This window comes from Dendropsophus ebraccatus, chromosome 7 (genome assembly GCF_027789765.1).
Source record: "Dendropsophus ebraccatus isolate aDenEbr1 chromosome 7, aDenEbr1.pat, whole genome shotgun sequence".
Lineage (NCBI taxonomy): Eukaryota > Metazoa > Chordata > Amphibia > Anura > Hylidae > Dendropsophus > Dendropsophus ebraccatus.
Genome location: NC_091460.1, coordinates 146,377,883 through 146,402,510, shown reverse-complemented (window position 1 = coordinate 146,402,510; position 24,628 = coordinate 146,377,883). Strand labels below are relative to the sequence as shown.

The 24,628-nt window shown below is 39.9% G+C and overlaps 1 protein-coding gene across 3 annotated transcripts in view; it reads left to right on the top strand.

The window, feature by feature from the left end:
• The window catches only part of LRBA (LPS responsive beige-like anchor protein), a 384,885-nt gene that overhangs the window by 332,767 nt on the left and 27,490 nt on the right, over positions 1-24,628 (top strand). For all 3 annotated transcript variants that reach the window (XM_069978673.1, XM_069978676.1, XM_069978675.1), the window contains 2 exons: positions 5,252-5,407; positions 8,330-8,497. In XM_069978673.1, coding sequence (XP_069834774.1) covers positions 5,252-5,407; positions 8,330-8,497 — 324 coding nt within the window. The remainder of the gene's footprint in view (positions 1-5,251; positions 5,408-8,329; positions 8,498-24,628) is intronic.

Sequence of the window (24,628 nt, the reverse complement as noted above, 5' to 3'; positions counted from 1 at the left end):
CAAATGTCAGGACTCTGACACACGATAAAAGCCTATTCTAAACGTTTGGATTTTTATATTTAAAAAAATTAGGTTATAAGAAAATAGAAAGCAGCAACCAATGTAACATGATGAAAGTTTTCCTAAGTCACAGGGACTCTTTAATTCACTAGGTACTCCAATAATACCAAAATATGTGTAGCTTCCTTTTTTTATGTTTTTTATTTTATCCTGTAAGTACATAGCCTACATTTCTTTTAAGGGGTTATTCAGGATTACAAAACATAAAGTAGCTGCCTTCTTCCAAGAACAGCACTGCACCCTCTGGTTGTTATTACAACTTCACTCTATTCACTTCTATGGAGCTGAGCTGTAATACCACACACAACCTGAGAACAAGTGTGACACGATGGTGCCATGTTTTTTTAAACCCCCTGGATAAGGCCTGGTTACACACAAGGCCTTGGTTACACACAAGCATATTACATGCGCATTATTGTAACATGCCTGGAACTGCGGGATCTGCTGCCCCCTTCTGCCACCTCTGATTGACAGCTATTTGCCAGTGCACAGTATAGGAAGATGTCATTCAGTCAGTGGCAGGTAGGAAGCCGCAGAACATGAATACTGTGGAGTATAGATCATGTGTGAACTGGCCCAGGGCCTGAATCAGAGTCTCAGTCAGTACTTTATGCTAAATTCGCATTCACAGGGCAGCATAAACCTGGTGACAGATTCCCATTTAATATTTAGTATAATATATTAAATGTTTTAGGGACTGAGCGTATTAAAGAGGCACTGTCGCAATTTTTTTAAAATAAATCAACGGCTTGGGAAGCAATTTTGCTTTATACTGTTTTTTTTTTTCAATGTTTTCTATGTTTAAATCACCATTATACATGTGGCCACTAGGTGTCTCCCTTTACTGCACATGGATACAGAATCTATGCGTCCACATTCTGTAGCAGAGAATCCTGGGGGTGCTCGCATTGTATGGTCAGCTCTCCTGTCACACAACAAAGAAAGCTCTGGAACTACACAGTGACATTATACTGACGGAATTGTTACATAACAAAGAGCGTTGTCTCCTGGTAAGCTGCAGAGCTGATAATCTAAGTTATTTACTCTTAGTTGCTATACAACCTGCATGATGAACAGGTCTTTCCTTGCTTAAATGCGCAAAGGACTGGGACTTCCTGAGTTTGGTTTTAGTTTTTTTAAAGACCAAATATCGGCATGGAGCAGGTTGGCCGTATGTATAAACATAGAAAACTTGAAAAGAACTGAAGCGAGTATATTACAAAATTTTTGTGACAGGTCCGGTAACTTCCAGTATGTTCTGATACCATTTCCATTTTTGATGCAATTTTTTTTTACATACAAAAGGAAATAATAGGAAGAACAGGCCTGGCAAGATGGCAGCCGGCATAATAATGTATTCAGTATAATATTTCAAAAATTACAATAAAAAATAGACACAAATTTGAGAAGAAAAAAAAAATCATGTTCCAGTTTCTGGCTGTAATTAGTAAAAACAAATCTACCCGATACATTATCTTAATCTGGTGTTTTTTTAGACTGTCTAGTGTAATTTTACATATTGTAAGAATGATTAAGTTTAAAGTATACCTGTCGTCAGGGCCGTCGCTGGATCAGCGGTGAAGTTTATATCTCCATGGCTAGGAACATGCCTGATACCATAATCTGTGTGATCTGTGGAATTCACCGCTAATCCGGCCACAACCTGAAATAAAAAAGGGTTTGCATCATTTCATGTGAACAACCAACAAGTTACAGATAGATAGATTAGATAGATTGACAGATTAGATAGATAGATATTTACGCCAGGTCTATATATATATATATATATATATATATATATATATATATATATATATATATATATATATATTTTCTAAGCTATATGAGTTGTAAAGCGTTTTTTATTTGACTATAAATACAATTTTCCCTATCTCAGGCAGCAGTAGACACAGAATTTCTCTTTTACGATAGTTCGGCTGCGATTACGGCTGTTTACAGTTGAATAATAGTTTTTGAAACTTTAGAAGGAAAAAAAGCGACCTGTCTAGGAAAGCAGTCATAATACTGTCGCTCAGATTCTCCGAGCTGTAATCCAAATCCCTGGCTGGAATAAACTACAATACTGACTTGTTTACCCACCAGAGGAACATGTTATTGCCTCGTAAAGAAGCACAACGGTCCTTATTATTTGCAGAGCCTCAAAACCAGATCTCATGCCAGGGACCTGACGCTTGTCTCGACCTGCATTATATGTGCTAAATTACAGCTCACATGTCCAAGGGGTTTCTGGCTGAGTGTCGGCTCGGTGTTGCGGATAGGCGGGGTGGGGGGATGGGGGGTTTTATGTAGATCTGTTGGGCTCAATGCGGGGATTTTATCGTTGCGTATTTGAGGTGATACCACTGCTATGTGGCGCGTTTTTCATAAATGAATGAAACCACAATTTTAAAAAAAATACAGAAAGCAGGTTTCTAAGTGTGGTCTGGGTTGGAGTGAGTTGCACAAAAATTTTGCGATAGCACTGAAATGGGTGCAAAGTTTTTAAACAATCACATTTGATTAATCAGCTACTCCAGCAGAAGTCCAAGTAAGCGTTCATCCTAGGGAATTGATACATTATAGCTGTGAATTTTCAAAGATAAAATCCCCCTTAGGCCTTAGGCACACGTTCAGTATTTTTTTTCATGTCCGTAGATTCCTCCCACTATCCACCTGTACAATCCGCTAAAAATTACAGATTGGTCATCCGTATTTCCGTCTTGTTTGTAAAAACACAGCCTTTCAATATGCGACTAATGACTCGTCTTTATTTTTTTTACGGAAATTCGGATGCCAAAAGGTTACAATCCGTAGAAAATAGCTGAGAGAATCCGCAAAAAGAAAAATCACGTCCTTTTTTTTTTTTTGGATTGGTTTGCGTCCTAATCTACTGATCGTGTCAATAGCCAAGTACGGAAATACGGATGCCTAGATTAAGGGCTAATTGACACGTCACGTAAAGTTGTCTGTAATTGCGGATCCGTAATCACGGATCATGATGGATCAAATCTATGCAAACTAATACTGTTCACATTTTATGTAGAGGGATACGGAAACGGAAACGGGTACAATTACAGATGCAGGAGGTTTTACAGCCCAGAAAAATCCCTGAACGTGTGAATGAGGCCTTGGTCTTAAATGGATATTGTATCTATGCATCCACCACAATTATTACTCTGATTATTCAGAAAATTTCTAACCATCAAATTAATTTATTACTTCAATTCACAAACCCTGCAGCCCTCCCGACTATTGCATGACTACAATTCCCATCATGCTTGGACAGCCAGAGCCAAAGCTCGTCCAGTCATGATTGGAATCGTAGCTTGACACCTCTGCTTTAATACATTTTTTTAATTAATTAATCTAGATACTAAAATGTGTCTTTTTAACTAAATTGTTTCTATTTTCTGGTTCTGATTTTCTTTTTTTTACCCCTTCATGACCAAAGGTCATTGATGCACGAATGTCGAGGTGACATTGAACCAGTTTTCTCCTCATCTTCTCGGAGCCATAACGCCTTTATTTTTCCACCCACAAGGCTGGTTGGGGGCTCATTTTTTTGTGCCATGAGCAATTTTTTTTATTAGTATCAAATTGGTATACGAGAAACATTTTGCTAGTTTTTTTTCTTCCTGATGTATAATTTGATGCATGGGGCATCAGTGGTAGGAAGGTATATAGACATATAACTGATGTGAAGGGGTTAAGGACGTTATTATAGAGGCAGCAAGAACAGAGCCTATTCACTAGAATCAAATTTACTTCCACGGGTCTGAGCCACAAAGTCACACCCAAACAATCTATGCCGACAGGAGTGGTGCTGTTTCTGGAGGAAAGTGGGCAATGGGGACCCCCTTTATAAAGGTTGTTCATTACTTCCCACTGTTTGTGTCCCAGCTCTGAGCTGGCATAGATTTCTGGCATAATGTACATCAGATTCTTACACACAGTGGCATAATAAGAGAAACGTTGCAAATTTAGTGCAGTAAAACAAGGATCCTTTGCTGTGCTGGGAGATGAGCAGATAAAGTATCAGACATTTTTCCCCCCACTGATCATTGTAATAAGTCAGGCATGCATCTCTACCTGGGGGTCACAGGGGATGCGATCTGAAGCCAGCACCAACCAGCTTTAGCTGCCATATTTTCCTGGTCCTGATCCCTCTGTCCTCCAGCTGTTGCCAAACTACAATTCCCATCATGCCTGGACAGCCAAAGCGAAGCTTCCCGGAAAGTTCCCCATCCCTGTCCTCCAGCATTAATACAATAAATCTTCATATGGCAATGAAGTCCTCATTTTCTGGATTGTTCCTCACCAGTGATGGCGCACTCCATTGACTCCACCTTGTCTGATAAATTCTTTTCATTGTTGTCGTGCTGCGGCCATCGTGTGTGTGTGTATATATATGTACTTCTATATAATATATATATATCAACTGTAATAAAGCCCGGTCTAACCGGCTACCTGACTATGCATGCTTCTAGTGGGAGTCCCCTGTAGAGCATGTTACTAGAAATCCTTTCCGAATGTCTGGGCTCTCCGTCCAGATGTCATTTACAAGTCCCGGGTTTCATTCATAAACATTACGATTGCTTAACAAAAGAGAGACGCTACTTAGTCTGCTAAAGCTACACTTTATTGTGTTCTTCCTGTTTTGCTGCTTTTTGCACATGGGTTAGCCTTGTTTAGCAATAAATTTGAAGCCGTCCAAGGATTGCTCATGAGAGACATGCCGGCAAAGCTCGGCCAAGTAAAAGTAGCTATTTTTCACAGAGTGTTTTATTACCAATCGCTCGGCTTGGAAGGCGAATGGAATTCAACGTAGAGGAAGGATTAGAAGTGTCTTCTGTTACCATTTCTGACTTTCATTGGAGCCTTTCTCTCCTCTTCCTGCCATATATTTATTAGCAATGTGCTGCAGCTCCGTTTAGCAATAACCGGATCGTGTTGTTACAAGACGAGACAAGCAAATAACTCACTCTTTATCAGCGTCATTAGCCGAGAGATTTGCTGCTGGGTGCTCATAGCTGAAGATGCTAATTTGCCGGGATGGACGTGTAGATTCTGGCCGTTCATCTCAGACACTTGACAATCTTGTTTGTTGTTTTCTGCGTTCTTTGGGTTGCCAATACATGTTTATAGTAGTTAGTATTCGTAATGCTGATGGTTTTTTAAAATGTTTTTGCAGCCAACAACACTGGAATGCACAGACGGCAAATCTCCGACCTTTTAGACCAAAGTATCCAGGTCCATTCCCAGTGCTTTGTGATCATGGCCGACAATCGCTTCATCATAGTGTGCGGCTTCTGGGACAAAAGCTTCCGCGTGTATTCCACTGACACAGGTAAGTCCTGGTTATGTCTATGTATAAGTGCGGGTCTGTATAGATAAATACGTCTGTGTATATAGAACAGATATATAGTAGTTTATATAGGAGTGTATGTGCTGTCTTTGTCATCTTCTTCAGTAATTTACTAACTATAATACTGTATGGCATGGTTCCTGATGATTTGCTATAATTTCTCTCATGTTGCAGCTTTATAAACAAATGAATGATCCTGATGACACAATGTGATGCGGCCCCCGTGCTGGACATAATACCATGCAGTAGTGAACGCTCATACATACATACATACATACATGTACATTGTAGGCTTTTTTCACTTACGGATCAGACATTTTTCATTCTTTCAGGGTTCTGACACACGTAGTATTTCATTTTCGAGCAGATTTTCTTGCTTCCCTGTAAATGGAATAGATCTGGTGTGCATTCTACTTACCTTGCTAAATGCACCTCTTTCTCCCCCTTACATATGTACATTTGAAGGATTTCCCGGTATTTGTCTTGACATGTGGGACATGGGATTAACACGTCTGTGAAAGCTGTTAGAGAAGAAACTCTACCGTGTGTTTCTGATTGTTTAATGGCTCTGGTTCCTTTAAAATTCCCAGGGATTTTTTTTCCTACCATCCAGTTTAGTGGGAGCCATACAGGTTTTAGTCATCTAGTGACAGGCGTTCTTGCATCCTCGGAGATCACTTAGATTGGGGGAATACTATTGCTTTTCTGCTGTGTGAGCCCGAGCAGCACGTGCGCACCCTGTGTAATGTATAGCCGCGCAGCACAATAAGTGTTCTACTCAATTATATTCTATCACTTCTGAATAAAGGGGCCCTTTTCTTTTTTAGCATTCCTTGTTTTGTTTTTATACTTGTAACAGGAAATTCTTGTGGCGTAAATCATTTTTTCTAAGTAGAGCCAATACAGAGACGGCATCATAAACCCTCTCCTGGCAGTGGGAATTATTTTCAGGCGGCCTCTTACATCCAGCCGTGCTAAGGGCCCGCGTCTGTTTTCCTTTTTCTTCTTTATTTCTTTTTATTTGCAGCCAGGCTGTCAAATAAAACTGAATAAGTAGAAAATGTGTTCTGTCAAAAAAGGGAAATACTGTTGTTTGGGCTAATGTGATATTCCTGTTCTTGTATCAAGACCACAAGACAAGCTTTAAATACAAGAAAAAATTGCAGATTAAAAAAAAAAATGTGTATATATATTTTTCCCCTCTACTATCTAATCTGAAAGCATCAAAAACACATCTGTCTGTTTATCCATCCAGCCATTGATGCATCCAATCTGGATTATACATTAATCTGTGTCCAAAGGTCATCAAGATTGTATGTTAATATATATATGTGTGTGTGTGTGTATAAATAAATATATATATATAGCAAATACATGTCACGTGAATGATGTCAAATAAATTATTCATATATGTCTCACACACACACTCACAAATATATATATATATATATATATATATATATATATATATATGTGCAGCAATCATTCCATTGTCCTAATCAAAACACTATAAATTTCTGCTTTCTTCTGTTTTTGAATAGTGAGGCCTATGTTGCATAATGGATTCCGCTAGGTAGCATCCTGTATACAATGCAAGATATGCAGTATAAAAATAGCCTTAGCTAATTGTTATTTAATAGGGTTTTAAAGCGAATGTACCATTAGATATACTGTTTGTATTTACATTAGCAGCTTGGTGCGGGGATCACGGTGGCGCGGTCCTTTTTTTTTTTTGAAACGCCGGCCAATTCCTGCTCACTGGCTCTATGCACGGGGGGCAGGCCCGCCGGTGTAACCATATCCCCTACCCTCTGTGACGTGGCTCCATTGATTTTAACAGGTATATAGAATATTGGCAGAACAACAAGGTTATATGATGGACTAGTGTGAAAGTCTCAATAATTGCCATATAACCGCCCTACTGAGCTCTCGTGGGGGATTCCACAATGCTTTAACCTTAGCAGCTACTGGCACATTTTATGGAAAGGCGGCCACCGCACAGCAATTACTTTCCTTCATCCTCTAATTGAACATTTAGCCTTAGTTTACAAAGAAAAAAAACCCAGAAAATAATTTATTATTCAGTTAGATCAGTGCTTCTCAACCAGTGAGGCGCCCCCTAGTGGTTGGTGAGGCCCAGCTGGGGAGGCAGTTTTCACAAAGTAACTATGATCTGCACAGTCCTTTTGCTGTTTGCAAAGCTCTTCATTTTAACATCATTATTAATATATTTTGTACTTGCTTTATTAGTATATAGAGCTTGGGACATGGGTAAAAGGTAGCCCTAGCATTCTTTTCAGCTTTTAAATGGACTTTCACCACAGATGGTAAGGCCCAGGCACCCTCTTGGACAGTCTGGTGAGGCCCAGCATCCTCTTGGTCAGTCTGGTGAGGCCCAGCATCCTCTTGGTCAGTCTGGTGAGGCCCAGCATCCTCTTGGTCAGTCTGGTGAGGCCCAGGCACCCTCTTGGTCAGTCTGGTGAGGCCCAGGCACCCTCTTGGTCAGTCTGGTGAGGCCCAGGCACCCTCTTGGTCCGTCTGGTGAGGTCCAGGCACCCTCTTGGTCTGTTGGGTGAGGCCCAGGCACCCTCTTGGTCCGTCTGGTGAGGCCCAGGCACCCTCTTGGTCCGTCTGGTGAGGTCCAGGCATTACCTTGGTCTGTTGGGTGAGGCTCCAGTAGAAAAAGTTTGAGAAGCTCTGAGTTAGATGACTCTTAAACTTCTGCACCAAGAAATCAATGTCCATTATCCTCTTCATTTACTTCTTATTTAATTCCTCTTGAACTATGATGTATATTCTAATTTTAAGAAGAAATACCTTTGTACCAGTGTGGTTGTCTAAATCTTAAGTGAAACAAATGCTACAAGTTATTTCATTGTGTCCTTCTGATAATTACTGTTGCAGGCAAACTCACCCAGGTGGTGTTTGGGCACTGGGATGTGGTAACGTGTTTGGCCCGGTCAGAATCCTACATTGGAGGAGACTGTTACATCCTCTCAGGATCCAGAGATGCAACGCTCTTGTTGTGGTACTGGAACGGCAAAAACAACGGCATTGGAGACAATCCAAACAGTAAGTCCTTTCCTATGGTATATTACTGGTTTAATGTAGCATTTACATACAGTCGTAAATCATCTTTTCTATAGAGCCAATACACACAAGGCATCCTAAGCCCTATTCTGGCGGTGAGACGTATTTTCAGACCCTTTACACCCTCAGTGCTAAGAGCCTTTCTCTGTTTTCTTTTTTCTCTTTTAGGATGCACCATTTAAAGTTTGTTTTTGTTGTTTTTTGTTTGTTTTTTTAACATTGTGAAATTTCAATATTTGGCTAAAACATATTATGAATATAAAGGTAAATTATAAAAGAAAACACACTGACTGCAATAATATATGTTAAACAAATCAGCTCTGCCGTTTCCTTATGTGAGTAGTAGCCTTATCACCTTTCAACTGGAAGAAATGTTTTCTTTGTGTAATTGGAGTTTATATGTAATATATTATTGGTCTGTGTGGGTTCCGCAGCCATCTCAGGCCACACACATCACAATTATTTATTTTATTTTTGCTGTACTATTTTTTTGAGTAATTTAAGCCTTATTGGCCTCAAGTCAGTTCATCTGCGGCCTCAATAAAGATGGACGTGGTTTCCTATTTTGTATTATTCCCGACTACGAATGTAATGGTCTTCTCACTATAAGGATGCTGTCTTTGGCCGACTGCGGTAACTGCTCCTATCGGGTCTTGCTGTTTAACTAATTACCAAACAATAGGATGGGCCACAAATATGAAGTCGCTCATCTAAAATCTTCACACAATTAAGTCTATTTCCAGTTTGAATAGACATAACTTGTATTAGATGCATGGTGTTGGTGTATTATGCACAAGTCTTTAAAGACTCCTTCATATACTTAGATTATGTTTTTATTTTGCTGATTATAGCCACTAAAATGTGTTAATTTTTTTTCCTAATCAGTTTCCATTTACTAATTGTAATTTTTGTACATTTTTATGGGGCAGCGATATTGCCTGATCTTTTTGTCCATAATGTAACCATATGCCGTACAGCATATGAATATGAGAAATTATAGGCTAGATGAGATGGTAATGACTTCTATGGTGGAGTTTTCTAGGCATGCTCTGTGACCTGTGTAAAAGTCATTGTGCAGCCAGTAGTCAGGGAACGTGCAGAGAGCTTGCTACTTATTGACCATGTTATTCAGGAGGAGATCTCTGGATCAGGTGCACAGAACAATGTAAGTGATCCATCACCCTGTTCAGCTTCTCTGTCAGTAGGATTATGGCGTCTTATCTCAGGGTAGCATAAACCAGTGATAGAGTCTCTTTACCATTCTTATAGACATGCTATCATTGTCTGCCAACCTGTGATACCTTTTTCTCTCTATGGTACTTGTTGGGGGTAGGGGGGCACTTTGCCTCTTTAGATTGACGTGTTTTGAGTCTGTGAGCTGTGATGTAGATGAATGCAGACATAGACTTCAGTGTAACAGGTCCTGGCTGAGACAGACACAGACTGAAATGTAATATAGAGATCGAGATTTCACAACCTGCCGGTGCACTGCGCCCTACAAGCTTCTGCTGACGACATTTATATACAGTGTCGGCAGCTGTGATTTCTTCCATCCCAGACCATCATACTTAGATTATAGGTCTGTAAAATACGTGAAATAGTGAAAGTGAAATAGTCTTTGTGGTTCGATGTCCGTTCACGTGCACAGAGGCGAGTAAGGAAAAATTATTTGTGACACTTTGGCCAGGTTCACACAGTTTTTTTCATCCGTTTTTGGAAAAACTGATGCACTTGTGCGCATCCATAGTGATGCATTTTTTTTAGCATACGCAAAAATGTGGTGGACCACATTATAATGGAAGTCAGGGGAAAAACAATCAGCAGATTGCAAAAGCGTAGTGTGAACCTAACCTTACTGCAATGATGACAGAAGTCTGATCTCTAGAGAAGAATGCCGGATTTGTGTGTCGTCTTCAGGCTGAGGGGGCTTCACCTTTAAGGCCATTTACCCTTGTTTGCCATCCACTCCTTTGTGCATTAACCCTTTATCTGCTACTTTTGGGAAACACAAAGCCATATAGTACCCACACCCCCATATATACCTGGCTCATTGTGACCATGCTACTTGGCGCTTCACATTGTTGAGAACCTTCACGAACGTTTGCAGTGAATTCATAAGAATTCTGAAAAGTTCAAGTCTGACCCCAGCAGCCCCCGGGATGCACAAATCCTGCTGAGTATAGTGTATAGCTTCCTCCTATGTCTGCATGTGGCCTGAATGGTGCAGGTGCCTATGTATAGATATGTGCATGTAAATGTCTCTGTGATGCATATAATCCTGGATTTGGGGCCTAGTTACTAGTTTTACCAAAGCTGAGAGTGCGACTGCCTGTCATCTCATATAGTAAGACTAAAATGTGGCAATGAGACATCACATACCCCATGTTACTAATCATGAAGGATGATAGCATGTCTAAGGGGACATTCACATGTTTCATGCATGGTCCGAGCTCCGAAGCGGTTAACATCTTTGCAAGACTGTACTGACATGGCATGCCAGTACAGTAGCGCAAAGATTTAAACTACTTCGAAGCTCCTGGAATCATCATTCATTCGTCGTACATCATTTATATTTATGTACCGTGCTCAGAAGGTGTGAATGCCCCCTAAGAGTACCTGTATCTCCTCCATAAGAAAGGATCTGTATCTCCTCCGTAAGAAAGGACCTGTATCTCCTCCATAAGAAAGGACCTGTATCTCCTCCATAAGAAAGGACCTGTATCTCCTCCATAAGAGAGGACCTGTATCTCCTCCATAAGATGACCTGTATCTCCTCCATAAGAGAGGACCTGTATCTCCTCCATAAGAAAGGACCTGTATCTCCTCCATAAGAGAGGACCTGTATCTCCTCCATAAGAAAGGACCTGTATCTCCTCCATAAGAGAGGACCTGTATCTCCTCCATAAGATGACCTGTATCTCCTCCATAAGAGAGGACCTGTATCTCCTCCATAAGATGACCTGTATCTCCTCCATAAGAGAGGACCTGTATCTCCTCCATAAGAGGACCTGTATCTCCTCCATAAGATGACCTGTATCTCCTCCATAAGAAAGGACCTGTATCTCCTCCATAAGAGGGCCTGTATCTCCTCCATAAGAGAGGACCTGTATCTCCTCCATAAGAGAGGACCTGTATCTCCTCCATAAGATGACCTGTATCTCCTCCATAAGAGGACCTGTATCTCCTCCATAAGATGACCTGTATCTCCTCCATAAGAGGACCTGTATCTCCTCCATAAGATGACCTGTATCTCCTCCATAAGAAAGGACCTGTATCTCCTCCATAAGAGGGCCTGTATCTCCTTCATAAGAAAGGACCTGTATCTCCTCCATAAGAGAGGACCTGTATCTCCTCCATAAGAGAGGACCCGTATCTCCTCCATAAGAGATGACCTGTATCTCCTCCATAAGAGAGGACCTGTATCTCCTCCATAAGAGAGGACCTGTATCTCCTCCATAAGAGTACCTGTATATCCTCCATAAGAGGACCTGTATCTCCTCCATAAGAAAAGACCTGTATCTCCTCCATTAGAGGACCTGTATCTCCTCCATAAGAGAGGACCTGTATCTCCTCCATAAGAGGACCTGTATCTCCTCCATAAGAGGACCTGTATCTCCTCCATAAGAGGACCTGTATCTCCTCCATAAGAGAGGACCTGTATCTCCTCCATAAGAGAGGACCTGTATCTCCTCCATAAGAGAGGACCTGTATCTCCTCCATAAGAGAGGACCTGTATCCCCTCCATAAGAGAGGACCTGTATCTCCTCCATAAGAGAGGACCTGTATCTCCTCCATAAGAGAGGACCTGTATCTCCTCCATAAGAGAGGGACCTGTATCTCCTCCATAAGAGAGGACCTGTATCTCCTCCATAAGAGAGGACCTGTATCTCCTCCATAAGAGAGGACCTGTATCTCCTCCATAAGAGAGGACCTGTATCTCCTCCATAAGAGAGGACCTGTATCTCCTCCATAAGATGACCTGTATCTCCTCCATAAGAGGACCTGTATCTCCTCCATAAGAGGACCTGTATCTCCTCCATAAGAGGACCTGTATCTCCTCCATAAGATGACCTGTATCTCCTCCATAAGAAAGGACCTGTATCTCCTCCATAAGAGGGCCTGTATCTCCTTCATAAGAAAGGACCTGTATCTCCTCCATAAGAGAGGACCTGTATCTCCTCCATAAGAGAGGACCTGTATCTCCTCCATAAGAGAGGACCCGTATCTCCTCCATAAGAGAGGACCCGTATCTCCTCCATAAGAGAGGACCCGTATCTCCTCCATAAGAGAGGACCTGTATCTCCTCCATAAGAGAGGACCTGTATCTCCTCCATAAGAGAGGACCTGTATCTCCTTCATAAGAGAGGACCTGTATCTCCTCCATAAGAGAGGACCTGTATCTCCTCCATAAGAGAGGGACCTGTATCTCCTCCATAAGAGAGGACCTGTATCTCCTCCATAAGAGAGGACCTGTATCTCCTCCATAAGAGAGGACCTGTATCTCCTCCATAAGAGAGGACCTGTATCTCCTCCATAAGAGAGGACCTGTATCTCCTCCATAAGAGAGGACCTGTATCTCCTCCATAAGAGAGGACCTGTATCTCCTCCATAAGAGAGGACCTGTATCTCCTCCATAAGATGACCTGTATCTCCTCCATAAGAGGACCTGTATCTCCTCCATAAGAAAGGACCTGTATCTCCTCCATAAGAGGGCCTGTATCTCCTTCATAAGAAAGGACCTGTATCTCCTCCATAAGAGAGGACCTGTATCTCCTCCATAAGAGAGGACCCGTATCTCCTCCATAAGAGAGGACCCGTATCTCCTCCATAAGAGAGGACCCGTATCTCCTCCATAAGATGACCTGTATCTCCTCCATAAGAGAGGACCTGTAAGTTTTCTCTACTGTTATTGTGGATACTAAAATCTAAGCTCTAGTGTGTGATGTAGCGCATATGTGCTTGGAAAGTGAATGAGTTAAAGGGGTATTTGTTCTCGATTTTTTTTTTTCTTTCAATAGAGATTTGTACTTTACTTCTGTTAAAAACTCCAGTCTTCCAGTACTTATCAGCTGCTGTAAGTCCTACAGGAAGTGGTGTATTCTCTCCATTTTAGCACAGGGCTCTCTGCTGCCACCTCTGTCCATGTCAGGAACTGTCCAGAGCAGGAATACTGGCAATTTTTTAAATAGAAGTAAATCACAAATATCTGGCACCAGTTTATTTAAAAGAACAACCCCTTTAAAGAGGAAAATAAAGCTACTAAATGGCTTCTATTTCCCCAAGTGTTAGATCCCTTTTATAAATTGATGTGATATAAAGCCTCCTACATTACTTTGGTTTTAGTAAGATTTGTAGTTTGATGAATAATTGACCATAATGTAAGAACAAAGCATTCTAGGCTGTAGCGGGGTTAGTACATCACCGTCCTCCCATTGCTTCAGCCTCGTGTGTCTGGATTATAGGGGGCGCCCCATCTCTGAGGTCCGGCCCTATCACATTGATCAAATAGAACAGGTAAACCTAGATCATAAAGTCTGGAACAACATTCTGTATGTACTTTTTTTAATACTGTTTATATTAATGGAAGTTGAAAGAGAATCTATACTATTGTATCACACAGGCTAGTGGCTATATTATAATTTGCTTATATTAAATAAATCAGATTGTATAGAGACGAGGACTGATGTGGGCAGGTTCTGCAATGCACACTATAAAAAAAAAAAAAAAAAAAAAAAAAAGGAAAAAATCCATAAAATGCAGATTTTATTGCTCACACAGATAAGTAAACATTGCTATACATTATTTTATTATATTATACATTATTATATTTTTTTTAATTATTATTATACATTATATTATTATTATATTCAACATTGTTTCTTTTCTTTTAAATAAAATCTCAAAACCGATCTGGAGTAAAGGATCATGTATCTACCAGTTGCTCGAGCTACAATTGGTTGTATAATACGGGGAGGCAGTTGTCAGACTGTTTTCGGTGTGAGGTGCACAATTAATATCCATTGTGTTTCCTGTATATCTCACTAATCATCGGTAACAGGCGGCATTAGTGTAAGGAATGAACTGACGATAGTGGACGAGGTTGCAGCTCTAATACAAAACCCACCAACAAGCAACGTGAAACTTTTTTTTTGCTATCCTCTAGTAAAGCTGTAGTGGTCCTGTCTCTCATATAGTACATATGAGCGGCTATTTTTTCTAAGCATAAACCCTGTTATAAAGCTCCTTGGTGTGATTTCAGTATCTACCTTATGGCGGGTTACCGGCCCTGACGCATTAGAATTATCTTGCGTCTTGTCAGGTGCTGGACTCATATTTGGCTTCTGAAATGTAATAAAAAATTGTTTAAAAAAAAACAAACTTCCTTATGAAAAGAATATGAAGCAGATGTGGTCAAAAATGCGCAGTGGCCGTCCAGTCCAGCGTCATAGCGGAATCTCATTGTGTCTGGAACAATGAGAAATCACACTCTGACTTAGTCTACATTTCCTACTTGTGTTTTCTATCTGTTTTTTTAGATGTGGTTTTTAATTTATTTCTTTTACAAATAATCTGGCTTGCCTGTCATTTTTTTTTTTTTTTTCAGTTTTTTTTTTTGTTTGCTAAATTAACCGTAGCGTATAGATGAGAAAGTATTTTCTCTGCCTTGAAAGCTTCTGTGTTTGGAGGCCGGGGCAGCGGCTTGTACACACTGGCAGCAGACTATAATGTATGTTGTGACAGCCACAGATCACAAGGCAGAGCATTTAAGGTTATTTGTGGCAGCCTCAGACTAATTGTGCAGTTGACAAAGCTGAAACTTTCACCTCTCGGTGCTGTGCACGGCCAGAGAAGGCTGGCAATAATTACAGTGATGGATTCCGCCCTTCACTATGATGCTTGATGGATTATTTAGGTAAAATTTGTTTTGATTTGAGGGGATCAATCCATCTAAATTCTGCAATCCACAGCTACTTGTGTAAAGAAAATAAATAAAGCCACAGCTTCTCGTCACTGAACTACAGGATGGAAGCCGACGAGCGGAGGACCTCCAGCCCCCATGTACAGCCGCTTAGTGTACAGTAACAACATGACCCCCAGCAGTGGTAGCAACAACAGATAACGTCACGGTGACGGCGGCGGCACTGTCATCCAGAGCTCAGGGGAAGGATCCGTCAGTCACTTCACCTGAACTATTTAATATTGCTAATCTGGGGAGCATGTGTACTGAACGTTTACTTGTCACATGACTCTAGTAAAGTTTTTTTATTTATAAATATAGTCACATTTGTTATTTTAAACTGAGCCGCGTATAGGAATTACATTGTTAATAATAATACAGAGATAAGATTATAAGTAACATTTATTTATTTTACTTATTTTGTATTCTGTAATTTTTATTTTGTTCCTCCCTTTTTATACGCATGTATTTTTACGCTCTTATACAAAGTAAAGAACAACATATGTTTTCTGTACAATAATTCTGTGAACACTTAGAAGAATATTACAGTTTGTTGGGGACGTTCACGTTATACCAAAACGTCATCTGACAAAGCAATAGCGCCACCTGATGGCAGACATGTGGAGTACATTGTAAACTGCTGCAGCACTTGCCAGTGGATTCAGGTCCTTTCTTGCTTTTATATATTACCTGGGTGTTTGTTTTTTACACTGAACATAAAATATCTGAAACTTTGCTTATTTTTGCTGGAAAAAAAATAAATAAAATCTAAAGTTCTACAATACTATAAATTCTAGTGTTTGATTCTTCGTACTGCAGATAAGATGAAATGTACGGCCAAGACATGTAATGCAGTAGAATAGTTGTAAATGATGATTATAATTTATTTCTTCACTGGATGATGGTGTTTAGATCATAAGGCTGTCCGATTACTAAGGCTTCATCCATGTCATGTGTATGCCTTTTCTCTCAGCCAATCAGAATCTTTCTGAATATATATACGCTCTCTGCCACATTTCTGAGTTCCACAAAGAAACGGTATCCTTTTGTAAAATGGACCAAATGGCGTCAATGGGCAGAGTTTAAATCAGCTTCTCATTTTCACAACTTGTTGATGTAGAACCAGGCGGTAGAAGGTGAAGGCGATGTGGATGTAGCCAAACCCATACAGATTCCAACAAAGAAACTTTTATTCGTCCCACCAAATCTGCTCACCTGTCCTCATCTATTACTTTTCTTTAGAGCACCAGCAGTAACAATCAGAAGTATTATAGTAGCTCATAATGCAGATATATTGTATTTTGCCCTAATATCATTCCCATCCCACATTACACATACATATATTACATCCCATATTACATACATATATTACATCCCATAGTACACATACATATATTACATCCCACATTACATACATATATTACATCCCATATTACACATACATATATTACATCCCATAGTACACATACATATATTACATCCCATAGTACACATACATATATTACATCCCACATTACATACATATATTACATCCCATATTACATACATATATTACATCCCATAGTACACATACATATATTACATCCCACATTACATACATATATTACATCCCATATTACACATACATATATTACATCCCATAGTACACATACATATATTACATCCCATAGTACACATACATATATTACATCCCACATTACATACATATATTACATCCCATAGTACACATATATATATTACATCCCATAGTACACATATATATATTACATCCCATAGTACACATACAAATATTACATCCCATAGTACACATACATATATTACATCCCATAGTACACATATATATATTACATCCCATAGTACACATACATATATTACATCTCATAGTACACATACATATATTACATCCCATAGTACACATACATATATTACATCCCACATTACATACATATATTACATCCCATAGTACACATATATATTACATCCCATAGTACACATATATATATATATTACATCCCATAGTACACATACAAATATTACATCCCATAGTACACATACATATATTACATCCCATAGTACACATACATATATTACATCCCATAGTACACATATATATATTACATCCCATATTACACATACATATATTACATCCCATATTACACATACATATATTACATCCCATAGTACACATACATATATTACATCCCATATTACACATACATATATTACATCCCATAGTACACATACATATATTACATCCCATAGTACACATACATATATTACATCCCATAGTACACATACATATATTACATCCCATATTACACATACATATATTACATCCCATAGTACACATACATATATTACATCCCATAGTACACATACATATATTACATCCCATAGTACACATACATATATTACATCCCACAGTACACATACATATATTACATCCCACAGTACACATACATATATTACATCCCACATTACATACATATATTACTTCCCATAGTACATACATATATTACTTCCCATAGTACACATACATATATTACATCCCACATTACACATACATATATTACATCCCATAGTACACATACATATATTACATCCCACAGTACACATACATATATTACATCCCACATTACATACATATATTACTTCCCATAGTACATACATATATTACTTCCCATAGTACACATACATATATTACTTCCCATAGTACACATACATATATTACATCCCATATTACACATACATATATTACATCCCATAGTACACATACATATATTACTTCCCATAGTACACATACATATATTACATCCCATATTACACATACATATATTACATCCCATAGTACACATACATATATTACATCCCATAGTACACATACATATATTACATCCCATAGTACACATACATATATTACATCCCATAGTACACATACATATATTACATCCCATAGTACACAATTCAGTTGCAGCAACTACCAGATGGAGTGGACAAAAGGCAGATTTTTAAAAAAATGTAAAATAAATAAATAGTGTTCAGTTTGGTGTAAAGCATTTATTCTTGTAGCACCAGGTGTGTGTGTGTGTGTGTGTGTGTGTGTGTGTGTATATATGTGTGTGTGTGTGTGTGTATATATGTGTGTGTGTGTGTGTGTGTGTGTGTGTATATATGTGTGTGTGTGTGTGTATATGCCTTTAGAGCCAGGTTACATGGAGCAGATTATATTGCAGCCTGTGCGTTGTCTGTTTCTCTTACCTAGGGTGGATCCTCACATTAGCAATAAGAACAGAGAGAAGGATAGTTGGTTTATTTTATCCTCCAGGAGTTTACAGAAAAGAAGGGAATGTAGAAATTAATGGTTTATAGGTTTTATTTATTTATTTTTTATTATTTATTTAGTTATTTATTTTTATTTATTGAATTGTTTTATTTAATGTAATTATTTAATTGATTATTTATTTAATTGCACTTCTTTACCTCAGTTGAAGCTTTCTGTTGCACAAATAGAATGTAGATCATACAAATATTATGATATCACACATACCATTTTGTAATCTGGCAACAGATTTATACATTACCCTGTTCTATTTATATTATGTGCCATATACCCTTTCTAATGCAATATACAGAGACCATATACTAATAGTGACTCGGACTGCTTAGGGTTTTGGCATTTATCATACATAGGATCTATCGAGCGATCTAAATAGAGGAAATAGTGTCCCTATGGGCCAAGTAATACTCTATTATAGCACCAGGCAGATGATCACTAGTATAACAGTCGTTTTTAGGTACTCGTAACAGAAAAGAATTACCATTAGCCAGTAGTAAGAGGAGCAGAGACCTGTGAGGACCGGGGGATGGGACGGTGTAATAATTTACCAGTATTCCCTACAATGAGAATTATTTCGGCCTCCGCGCCCTGAGCCTTCACCGCTCGGCATCCATATGGATTTTCATTGGAGTAAATAAAACTCCTTGGATTTGTAATTTAGTTTTTGTGACTGTATCTATGACTTATGTTGCGGGTGTGTAGTAATTTATAGTAATGAGCGGCAGAACAGGTGGTCACATTGGCTGCCCTGTAATTTATCAGTTGTGATATTGTGGCCTAATTAAGCAGCGTTTTGTAGCTCGGTATATTTCTCCTCAGCGCTGACAGATTAATAGGAAGACGGCTTGGGCTTAAATCTCCTGCTTGGAGAGACAGAGAGCGCGGCTCTGCCCATTTGTTTTATTAGTCTTAGCCTAAAACATTGTATTGTCATCTTCTGCATATAGAACAAACCGGGCACCAAACTCCAAGACGGAACCTTGCCTCCTAAATCTCTAACCATCCATGTTTGCTTTTTAAATTAATATACATTTCACCCCCCCGGCCGAGCTAATGCGTGCCATATGCAGGAGGAATCCGCCATACTGGAACACAGCACAATTATTTACCTTGCTGCTTAGTTGCTTAGAAAAATGAATCTACCATACGAGCCCCGGGCTATGTCTATAAACAGAGGAAAGAGTGATTTATGCCTGGGAACTACAATTGTGTAATTTAAACCAACCATTTGTGTTAGTCGACTTTGATGCAGTCCAAGTATATTTGGCTAAAAAAAAATCCTCCTTGGATAGGAAGCGCAATGTCTACAATTAGTGTTAGAATTTTCAGTTAGTCTAGTAACAATAAGTGTGAGCATGGCGTGTAACTGCATTTATTCTGCATGGTATTATGTCATACAGACCCCACAATGCAGGGTGAAGCCCCTCTTCTCTTCCAGTCTGTTGGTATAACTGGTTACCCCTGCCTGGGCCGATGGATTGAGCTTAGCATAAGTATTTATGAGGCTGCACGCTGTGATAGTTCAGCTTCTGATAAATCTATAAGCCAGATACAGTCTTAATACAATGTTATATTCTACATTTATAACTGGGCTGCCCTGCTCTGTGGTGTTTCTGTCCATAAGATGGCTGACATGGAGGAGCATGTGACCATGCCCCCCCCCCCCCCCCCACAGTGTCAACTATAGGCATATACAGGCTCAGTGGTGGAAACTAGGGAGCGGGGCATGGTCACATGCTCCTTCATGTCAGCCATCTTATGGACTCACTCACCAGCAGCTGATAAGTACTGGAAGACTGGACATTTTTTAACAGAAGTAAATTACAAATCTCTGGCACCAGTTGAGCTAAAAGGAGATTTTTGCTAAACTACTCCTTTTAAGACTACAAATCTGTATTCTTTATTATTTAGTGTACATAGAATGTGTGACCTTTCAGGCTTACTATTTACAAGGAATATGTAGTCCTACCTAGGCCTTCCTTTCCCTGAGAGCCAAAATATAGTTTATTGTTTGAGCCCGAGCAGATGCGCAATTACAGAAAAATTAAGGACCAATTCATTTCAATTCTGTCTGTATATTTATGGATCCATAAGTCGCAAAAATTACATCTGAAAAAATTTCTGACAAGCTCATGTACAGACCTTACAGATTGTCTCATAGAAGTCTATTAGAGCGTCCATACTTTTTGTGGATTTGTAATTTTTATGGATGAAATTCCATATTGTTCACAAATCCATAAAAAAATACGGATAAGTAATCATTTTAAACCATTCCCACTTATCACCTTCCCCTTTTTTGCTGATCCACAAAAAATACGGATTAAAGCGACTCTGTACCCACAATCTGACCCCCCCAAACCACTTGTACCTTCGGATAGCTGCTTTTACTCCCAAGATCTCTCCTCGGGTCTGTTCTGCAGGTGATGCAGTTATTGTCATAAAAAATACATTTTTAAAATTGCAGCCCTGTGCCCTATGGGAGTATCTGTGCCCTAACTTTGCACCACCCCTCCGTCCCCCCTTCCCACCCTCTTCATCATTAGGAATGCCACTGGAACATTTACTTCTGTTTGAACATTGCACAGCTGCTTAATGATCTGCTGTGCTGACACAGGTGGGGAATAGGAAGCAATCTGCCTGGAGCATTCCTAATGATGAGGAGGGTGGGAAGGAAGGACGGAGGGGTGGTGCAAAGGTAGGGCACAGAGCTGCAACTTTAAAAGTAATGTTTTTTTTTGTTTTGTTTTTTTCAAATATTTTTATTAAATTTTCATATAAAACAGAGCATAGAAACACAAAGTGCCATACATGGCACGATAACTGTATAGCACACAAATCAAGATTGTGGCTTCACCACAAAACAGGCAAAAATGTGAAACAACAAGAGCAATGTAAAATGAAATGTATCATGGAAGTTGCAAAGCTCCCAAACTTCCCTTCAGCGACTCCGTACAATACCATTTTATGACTTGGAATGGTCTAACAATGTCGTGGATTGCTTGTAAATCATAATGTTTTAAAATAAAGGGTCTCCATTTCTTACAAAACGTCTTAGTTCCAGAGTCTTTAAGCCTCTCTGTGTCTATCTTGTCAACACCAAAAAAATACCTAAAAGTAATGTTTTATGACAATAACTGCATCACCTGCCGAACGGACCGCAGGACACATCTAGGATTAAAAGCAGCTATCCGAAGGTACAAGTGGTTTGGGGGGTCAGAATGTGGGGACAGAGTCGCTTTAAGGATGCAATACGGATGCGTTATGCGTTTTTTACGCGGATTGTATAATGATAGCAGACATCATATACGGTCCTGAAAAACTACTGAACATGTGAACGTAGCCTAAGAGCTGGTGCCCCGGGTGAACAATACCCCCTTTGCCTAGCCATTCCCTTAAAAAATATTTATATATATTTATATATATATATATATATATATATATATATATATATAGCACCCATTTTTGGTTAAAGGGAACCAATCACGCCGAAATTGCCCCCATTGATAAGGAAGCGTGCTGGTACATCAGCCAGCACGCTTCCCAAACATCCCCCTGTCCCCTCTGTCCCCTCTTTTGTTAGCCCGTAATCTTACTTTTGCGATGTCCCGCGCCGTATGCTAATCAGCCCTAAGTAGTCCGGGTGGGCTGAACTAGTCAAGGTGGGCTGTACTAGTCACGGGCCTGGGCGCTGTAATCACGCCCAGAGGGGCGTGATTCAAAGACCTTCGCTCCACCGACGTCATCTCTGGCCCGCGTTCACGTCGGCGGCGCGCCGCGTCTTTCGCATGCCGCGCATGCGCAGTACGGCGGGAGAAGACGCTGACGTACTGCGCGTGCGCGGCGTGCGGAAGACGTTAGCGGCGCTTGCGTTCCAACGCCGACGTCTTCCGCACGCCGCGCACGCGCAGGTGACTAGTACGCGCCCGTGACTAGTACAGCCCACCTTGACTAGTTCAGCCCACCCGGACTACTTAGGGCTGATTAGCATACGGCGCGGGACATCGCAAAAGTAAGATTACGGGCTAACAAAAGAGGGGACAGAGGGGACAGGGGGATGTTTGGGAAGCGTGCTGGCTGATGTACCAGCACGCTTCCTTATCAATGGGGGCAATTTCGGCGTGATTGGTTCCCTTTAAGTTCTATTTATGAACCAGTATTCGATGGGTGAATACTTTTTAATGCAATTCTTTTTTTAATCTGCATGTTTTGAGTATTCACCCAACAGTTCCTATAATCCGGGATTAGAGGCCAATTTTCAAATTTTCATTTAAGACTTTTTAAAAAGTTGCACAGATTGGTGCAGACCTGCTTCTGGCCAGTAGCAGGTGAATTTGTTTGCCCAATTTTGTGACTTTTTTTGTCACCTTATTTTTTTTAGATGCATTTGCTGTGGCAGTGCGACATTTTAATAAATCACAGACAAGATATTGGAACAAAATATTCACTAATCCTCATTAGAAGAGTCGCACAGATTAGACTCCTCAGTCTCCCCCCCCCCCCCCCCCCAGTGTCTTTTTAATATGAACATTTATTTTAGTCCTAAGATTTTATTTAAGGTAAAGATAAAAAAAAGCAATTTTGGATTTATTTGTGAATTTATACAAAATCTAACCTTTACCTGAATTTGTCTTAAGTGGTTCCATCTGATATAAATATTTACTGAAAGGACAGACGACTACAAAGCAGAATCCTGTCCAAAAAATGGAAACCAAATAAATCCGATCCTGTGCTGGAACTGTGATTCATAAAATGATATCTGCCTGATATAAGTTGTTATTGAACTTGTACATTGACCCAATGGAAAATTAGAAACTTTTTTTTACATATTTAGCAAGTTCTGAATCACCGCTTTCCTTCGAGTTGGTGTAGTCGTTTACCTCGCACACAATATCCTCTTTCTATAGCTCCTGCCCCGGCAATGGCTGGCTATTCTGTGAATACTTTTTTTTTTCTTTCAGGAAACAGAATCTTTGCTGTAATTATTCCCATTACAGGGATATAGATCATGGTTTGATGTCATTACTGCAAAGATATGCTCTCAGTCCATAAAAACGCCACTTCAGATTTATGTTATGAAAATGGCGCAGCATTCCTTACTAGGAGTTTTTTTTCTGACTGACCAGTTGTACTTTCTCCTTTACTCCTTGTTTGTTTTATACAAAGGGGCAGAACAGAATCTGAGAATCCTCCAAGAGAACGAATTTTCCTTCTTAATCCCACAGTATAAGTTATAGACTCCCCCCCAGTAAGTAGTGATTGCCCTTGTACAGGTGGGCTGCTGTTACCATGGATCTGCCACTTATGCTTCCAGAATTACCTGCACCATATTAAAAGTCCAGGTCCGCCGGCATCTCTGCCAGACAGCACTAAAAATATATTGACTGTGTAACCTTACAATCTGCTGTATTCATAAGTCCGTTCCCATCTCATGAATGGGCGATGAGATCAGCTTCTGTGTGTATAGAGAGGCAGCCGTCCCGGATGAGGGCAGGTTACGGTCCAGGCTCGGCGCATGTTAATTGTCTGATTTTTCAGGCCATTTGGCGCGGACGCTCAGCAGACACACACTTACAGTTTGCTGCCCTTATCTTGGGCATTATATTTCAGTGACAGATCTACTTTAGAAAAAGTTCAAATCCGGAATCTTTCACCAAACTCTGGAACTTAGAATGTGTCGATGACCAACGTTGGCAACAAGAAGTTCCTGATCATTAGTGGATCGCTGATCCTGGGGCCCCGGTGTTTGTTCACAGTAGTTGGTGCTGAGGCACCGGATCCATATGTTGTATAAGGGATATAGGTAGCACATCTACTCTAT